The sequence below is a fragment of the Anarrhichthys ocellatus genome, unplaced genomic scaffold (genome assembly GCF_004355925.1).
Source record: "Anarrhichthys ocellatus isolate YVR2014 unplaced genomic scaffold, GSC_Weel_1.0 scaffold2362, whole genome shotgun sequence".
NCBI classification, from domain to species: Eukaryota; Metazoa; Chordata; class Actinopteri; order Perciformes; family Anarhichadidae; genus Anarrhichthys; species Anarrhichthys ocellatus.
In genome coordinates this window covers 47-7845 of record NW_022282336.1, presented here as the reverse complement: position 1 = coordinate 7845, position 7799 = coordinate 47, and the positions used below count along the sequence as shown (strand labels likewise).

The window sequence follows — 7799 nt, the reverse complement described above, 5'->3', positions numbered from 1 at the left end:
CAGGTGTGAGACAGTACACACAAGAGACACACAGGCAGGTGTGAGACAGTACACACAGGAGAGACACACAGACAGGTGTGAGACAGTACACACACCTGCACACACTTGTACACACACCTGTAGTACCAACAGACTGCATGAAGAGACTCACACTGGACTGAAGCCCTTGGCCTCTAACCAGGCTCTGACGTCCTCAGGTGAAGAGTCGTAGGTGATGCTGTTGGACGGCAGACGAGCAGAAACCTGAAACTTCTTCTGAGCGCTGCGACCTAAAGTCAGTCTGTGCATCAGCTCGTCCTGAACCTCCTCCATGTTGGATTTCCTTCCTGCAGGATGTTTGATCGTCACATTAACGATATTATTGAGACTTCTCCACATTCTAGTCACACAGCGACTCATGTCTGACTCACGGGTGACGGGTGGAGGTCTCTGGTTGTTGTGCCTCATGGCGACGCCGCCGGTGTCGCTGGACGTGGTGCTGTTCTGGCGGCTGACGGTGTGGCTGATGGCGGCTGGCTTGGCAGCTGGAGGCGGCAGCGGCGGCGTGGGGAGCCTGACGGGGGCCGGGGGGGCCGGCATGGGGGCCGGAGGGGCCGGAGTCACTAACGGTTTACTGGAGGTGTGCTCGGTCCTGGTGGTCTGCTTCTGAGAGACGACAGGTGGGGCTTTTATTCTGAAAATACTGACGATTCAAAGCACCGATTTATTTATTTTAATTATATTTATTTCTGTCCAAATATTTCCAGACTTCAGTGGACCTTCTGAACCTGAAATACGTGAAGTCTAAAGTCGTGTTGTTTGTTGTTTACCTCGTTCAACTCTCCCAGTAATTGCTGACAACGTGAAATGAAACATAAAACATGAAGTTGATGAGACAAAACTTTAAAGTTATTCACTGAAAAACCTACTGAGATTATCGTCAACACCGTTTTATTATTCAAACTAAAGATGAAGATCAAACTCTAACAAACACTTAAAGGAACAGTCTGACATTCAGAAAAATAAACCTTCCAACAACCCGTTAAGATCCAGGGACGTACTTAGCCTAGCTTAGCACAAACACTGGAAGCAGAGGGAAACTGCTAGCCGGTGTAGCTACAAACAAGCTAGCATAAAATAAGTATATTGGGTTTTTATACAGTATATATTATTATAGTTGTGTTAATAGGTTTCATATCCACCATCATGCTAAGTGATCAACAGTACAGCTGTTATGGTAGTTGTTTGTACCTAACTGGGGCTATAGCCTAGCTTAGCACAAAGACTGGAATCAGGGGGAAACTGCTAGCTAGTGTAGCATCAAGTATAATCACTGGTATGTAATGTTGACGTTGTGGTAGCTACAGTGAGCATATCCAACATGATGCTAAGAGTTCTGATTTTATGGTAATAGTTTGTAGCTAACTGACGCTAAAGACATGTTAGCCTACCTTAGCACAAAGACTGGAAACAGGGAAACTACTAGCCGTAGCAACAAAGAAAAATAGCTATTGTATCTAACATCATGCTAGATGTTTATAGCTAGATGCTGTTATGGAAGCTACATACAAGGAGCTAACCAACATTATAATAGCTGTTTGTAGTTACTGCTGGTAGCTGTTATGTTATACTAGGACATGTTAGCCTAGCTTAGCACAAAGACTGGAAACAGGGGGAAACTGTTAGCCTAGCTGCAGGTTGTTGTTTATTGAACAGCAGCAGAATTAGACCTTCTGGTTTTAGCACCTGTTAGCATTGGAGCTATTTGTTGACAAACAAACCAGGAAATTAAACTTTTTACCAAAATGTGAGACTGTTCCTTTAGAAATAAAAGAAAAAGAAAAAGGTCCACAGCAAAAAACACACGAGTTTATTAAAACTAAAGAAACTAAACTAAACAGTGTTTAGCTTTACCTTGAACAACTCAAACTCCTTCTTTGGCATCATAAGCTTCAACCGTTAAGAATGAAACAGAGCGAGGATGAGGATGATGAGGAGGATGAGGATGAATATGATGAAGATGATGAAGATGCACTACATGAACGTACCTGGATGGTGTGGCTGTAGATGGGCTCTCCTCTGCCCGTCATGTCTACGGCCTTGCTGATCTCCAGGATGTTGTTGGGCACGTAGCCGGATGCCCCGACGCCGTTACCCACCTTCCACCACTGCTTCCTGTCGTCCAAGACCTGAAGACCACCAGGACCTCAGATCAGAACCTCAGATCAGACCTCAGACCAGACCTCAGACCAGAACCTCAGATCAGAACCTCAGACCAGAACCTCAGACCTCAACTCACACTTTACAGCAGCCAGTGAGCACTTTATACGCTAAGCGTCTCAAATGTTTAGAGACTTTTGGTTATGAATCCATAAATCACTGATCAATATAATATAATAAAAAGTCTGATCAGATCCTATAAAAATATTTTGATTTACAGAATTTCTGCGAGCAACAAATTCAATTATATTTTTAACATAAATTCAAACCAGGTTATATTATTGTGATAATGTATTTAATAATGTTATTTACCTGAGCAGGTGTTTACGTCCTATAATTATAAACATACTACAGATTATGATTATTTATATTTTTACAAACATAACAAATCAGGAAAGATTAAAATGTGGAATAAGTAAAAGATGAATTTCTTAGTTTGGTTGTTGCTCATCACAAATCGTTCTCCTTTCTTTCAACATTGATTTAAATTAAAAACATCAGTTTGTTATTTTTCTTATGAACATGATTTCCCTTTTGATGAAAGCATGTTTATTATTATTATTATTATCATTATTATTATGTTATTAATGAAGAACAAACCTCGACGACCTCGTCTTTGAGGACAGAAAGCTCCGTGTTGTTTCTCGCCACAAAGTCGTATTTAGATTTGGCAAAAAGTTTCGGTTGGATTCTGCTGTCATCATCGAAACTCCTGAAATATATCAACCAATCACAACAAGACTAGTTATGACCGGTTATGACCAGTTATGAACACATATTAACAGGGAAATGGTCTCTGTAGTATTACACAATGATAAAGTATTCACCATTAAAATGTACTAATAACACTTTCACAAATAAATAAAGCACAAAAAATAAAAAGTGAATGTTTTCCCACTATGAATTCAATAACTAAATAATAACTGAATCATTAACTGGAGAAGCATCCCAACTTCAGATCAAGTTACTGAGAGAACTTAAAGAATTCAAAGACTTCATTCAATGAATATAATTCAGTTTTTAAAGGAAAGAAAGTCTGACTGAGAAAGATTAAAATCAATAAATCGACGTCAGTTTGGATCATTTTCTCAGATGTTCATGCAGAAGAACGAGATCATCATCAATGAACATCTCAGAGGAAGAAAGTTTGTCCAGTTCAGAAGATTTAGACGGAATAAGAAAAATACCTTATTCATCAATTAAATATCTAAATACTGCAATAAATTATTTCAGTTTTTCAATATTAATGAAATGAATAAATAGAAGAACACAATGAATAGAAAACAATTATTAATTTATGTTCTGATAAAATACAAAAACATTGATCTGATTATTTCTGATTCATTTTTATAGATTTTTCTTGATGTATTTACTGATGAATTACTGTCAGTAAAGAGCAGGTCTGGGATCAGTTCTCTAGGGTGTCATGTGACCTCACCGGTCTACGCGGCTGACGGCCGAGTCCTGATCTTGATCCAGGATCTGCATCCGTCTGTAGGAACCACAGGAGGAGAACCCGTCTGTGGGGGGAAACTTCTGCACCGCCGACGGCTAAACGCACAGACAGGAAGTACGAATATAGATATGAATGTTATCATGTCATCATGTGACACATAGACAGGAAGTAAAGAGTGCTGACCTGAACCTCCAGGCGGACCCTCAGGTCCTCTTGTCTCTGGATCTCGGCGTCGGTGAGAGCCTCAGCCTGCTGGATCAGGTCCTGGTCTCTGGACTGAGTCTCGTGGATCAGCGGCGGCTCCCAGCCGTCCTGGAACGTCAGCACACAGGGGGGGAAGTAGTGGTGCCTGGGCCACTCCAACCTGATCACAGAGACACCTGATCAATACCAGTTATGGATCTCTGTCCTCCAGGAGGACGTTATGGATCTCAGTCCTCCGGGAGGACGTTATGGATCTCAGTCCTCCGGGAGGACGTTATGGATCTCAGTCCTCCGGGAGGACATTTATTTTTTGTGATTGTGAAGTTTTTAAATAAAACAAACAAGTTGTAAAGTAAACGTAGAAGAGACTTCAATATAAAACTGTCTCACCTGCATTTGGTCCACCCGTCTCCCAGGGAGACCCACAGGTGTCTCTCCTCCGCCGTCCCCGAGGAGTGAAGTAAGTCGATGGACTCTTTGGTCAGAAGAGGAACCACGATGCTGCGAGCCAGATCCACACTGGACGCCTGGATCACCTGGAGGATGGGGGGGGGAGGGCAGGTAGAGGACAGTTAGGGGACAGGTAGGGAGACAGGTGTGTAGTGGGTTTGTGTCATTCTAACTTGTGGTTTTATTTTTTTATTCCATGAAAATCTCAAAACATTTCAGCCATTTTATAAACTTGAGTTCAGAACGATTTCATTCAGTAAAAATAAAAACACAAATAAAACTACGACTAAATAAACAGAGAACTAACTAGCAGATTATATTTAATATAATCTGACTAAAACTACAAGAATTTTACTAACTAAAGGTTTATGATGAATATGATAAAACCTAATGACGTTTGATAAAGTGCTGACTCACCAGCCTGAGAGGAGAGAACAGGAAGTGAAGCAAATCCTCAGCACTCGGGTTCTGGATGAGATCCGTCAGTTTCCCCTGAAGGTCACAATCATTCCTTTAATATCTACAATCACACGATGAAGACGATGATGAAGACGATGATGAAGATGACCCTACCAGCTGGTTGAATGCGTGTTTGAACTTCTGTAGACAGTCGACGAACTCGTCCTCACCGGGAGGTCTGGAGCGCAGAGTCAGGACGCCCTCTGGTGGACATAACGAGACATTTAAATATCAACTGATGAAGGTGATCAATGATCCTAGAGTTCATCTTCATCATTGTTTATTTCATTTAATTTGCTTATTTTTGTTTCAGTCTCAAAGTAAAGTCTTTTACATCGTCTGTTTCATACCTGAATCTACATGAACATCATTTATTATGTATTTTTGAGTTCCATAAACCATAAAATGAGAAACCAGTTGAAGAGGAACTCGTAGCAGCTCAGATGTGACAGAAACCATCAGAAATAAAACTCCTCCTCTTCCTCGTCCTCCTCCTCACCTCCCGGACCTTTCTTCTTGCCTTTCTTGGTCTTCTTCCTCTTGGAGAGCTCGTTGAAGGCCTCGGCAGCCTTCTGAAGTTTGGTGACGAACGACTCGATGTCGTCCAGGATGTGGTTCAGGATTTGCTGCCAAAATAAAAGTTTGTCTTTGACTTTAATGATTAAACCTAAACCAACAGACCAGAGGTCAGTTTCCTCACAGCACTCATTTTGTTATTCTTTATGTAACCAGATTTCCCCTCAAAGCCTCTGAACTTTGATTACATTTAAATAAACCGACGTTGTTCAATCAGCTTAAATGTGATCATCAGTGACCTCACATGTAAACACAGCAGGTCTTCAGCTGCTCTCAGATCAAACCTTTCATAATAAAAGGACTCACCACGTCTCGGTCCACTCTGGCTGCTGTCATCTCCACCGGTCCGTCCTCCAATGAGATCGGTCGCTGCTTCTCATCTACAGCCAATCAATAACCAGTGATGATGACATCACATGTGTAGTTCTATTATCACAGAGACATGTGACCACGTACATTTACTTCAGAACTGTTTTCATTTGATTTAATAAATTCAGTTACTCAGCTGTGAGCTTTATTTCAGGTTTAAAATCAATCCTGGTTGTTTGTTATTGTTCACACACATATCTTCCTCCTATGATGATATCATGATGGTGACATCACTCACAGTCTTGTTGCTCATTGGTCCACGCTGACCACGCGGCTGCTCGGCTCTTCACGTCCACCTGATTGGACGAGGCCGGTGGTTCGGGGGCGGGGGCGGCGGGGGGAGGGGGGATGATCCCGTCGCTCTTCAGGATCATCCTGCAGACAGACGGACAGATCAGCCAATCAGCTGTCAGCATTTACTACGAACCTCTCAGAGTGTCTGATGATTGGTTCTTACCTTAAAGCCTCCGGTCTCTTCTTCACTTTGCCTCCTTTGGCATCGATCATAGCACCTTCTATGTCTGCGTGGATCAGATTGGCCTGATGGGAAATCAACAGAAACATAAACGTGATGAAACACATTAATAACAATAACAATTTATGGTTCATCTTTCTGTAAAAGTCTAAACTTTCAAGCCTTTAAATAAAGTGTGAAGACATTATTGTCTTTGTGACTCCGTCATGGTGTTCCACAGGGCTCCGTCATTGGTCCTCTACTGTTTACATTGTATCTAAATGTTAACTTTCTATTAATCACAAACTAAAAACATCTTTCAAGCTACTTTCTTTTATTCCACTTGGATAAATGTTTTCATGACTTCATGTTGACTGACTTTATGTTTTCTTACTCTAAACTCTAAAACTCACATTTTCTACCAAATAAATATCATGAATCATATTGAAATGTACCTTCAGTTAAACAAAGATGTGAAGACGTCGGCCATTTTGTCCAGAGAATTGATTTTGTTGCTGCTGTGTACATTTATTATGACGCAAATAAAACAAACATTTTTTTTAGTTGTGTTTGTTGTGTTAGAAATGAGCTACAGCTGAAGCTCTTTGTGCATCTCTGTGTTTCATAAGGACAATAAATGAGCCTAGAGCTTTGATAACCTCAACTAAAGCCTCTCAACTAAAAAGGACCAATCACAGCCGTTCACCTTGATGTCGTCACACTGGAACAGGTGGAGGTCGGCTTTGCTCTGACCCGAGTCTTTACACACCAGAGCCAAGATGGAGTCATAGCTACAGGCGTTCATGACGGCCTGACAGTGCTGGACCGTCCCGATGGGGAAGTTCTCCAACTCGTTCTGACCAACAGGAAGAAACAACTGTCAGGAATACTTTAATATCCGAGTCCTAGAAGAGTCTAGTGGTCTCAGAGACTTAGTGAGTCCTGGAGGTTCCTGAGAACCAGAAGAGTCCGGTGGTCTCAGAGACTTGGTGAGTCCTGGAGGTTCCTGAGGACCAGAAGGGTCTCGTGGTCTCAGAGACCTATGTTAGACCCACCTTGGTCTCGTGGTCGATGAGGCTGACGGTCTTGTCCTCCACCTGCAGCAACATGTCCTGAGTCCAGACTTTCCCTTTAGCGTCCAGCAGCCGGAGACGTCGGACGCCATCGTCCACGGTGATCAGACCGTCTTTCCGGTCCAACACGAAGGTGGTCAAGTGCTGAAGACACAAGATCAACATGAACAATAACAACAACAACAACAACAACAACAACAACAACAACAACAACAACAAGTCTTCTGCTCGTAAGAAACATCCAGAGAACAGAATACAAGAAATATGTGAATATGAAAATTGGAAATCGCTGAAATATTAACCATGAATCAAATATAACTGATTTTTTTAAAAGACAATTAAAAATCATTTAATTTTGTATATTTTCTCAAACATTTACAATAAAATCTAAATATTTCCAACTCAAAGTCAACCTTCTAGTATTTGTCTTTATTGAAAATATTAAGCAGATAAAGAAACCAAAATATCTCGACAAATTATTATTCATATCAACTATCTTTGGTGAGTTAGCAGGTTAGTGGTTCATCTTTAATTCACATTACTACATGAACTCACAAAA

General features: G+C 41.4%; 1 protein-coding gene across 1 annotated transcript; it reads right to left on the bottom strand.

The window, feature by feature from the left end:
• Window positions 1-74: 74 nt before the first annotated feature.
• On the bottom strand, window positions 75-7407 carry eps8a (EGFR pathway substrate 8a, signaling adaptor). The gene is made up of 15 exons (XM_031840146.1): window positions 7223-7407; window positions 6874-7023; window positions 6171-6253; window positions 5952-6088; window positions 5651-5724; window positions 5268-5394; window positions 4883-4971; window positions 4727-4801; window positions 4250-4395; window positions 3839-4019; window positions 3638-3750; window positions 2800-2911; window positions 2028-2168; window positions 411-1929; window positions 75-326 (listed from the first exon to the last, which is right to left on the bottom strand). Exons 1-14 carry the CDS (start codon window positions 7403-7405, stop codon window positions 1873-1875), a joined length of 1668 nt encoding a protein of 555 aa, XP_031696006.1. The 5' UTR covers window positions 7406-7407; the 3' UTR covers window positions 75-326; window positions 411-1872.
• Window positions 7408-7799: the final 392 nt, after the last annotated feature.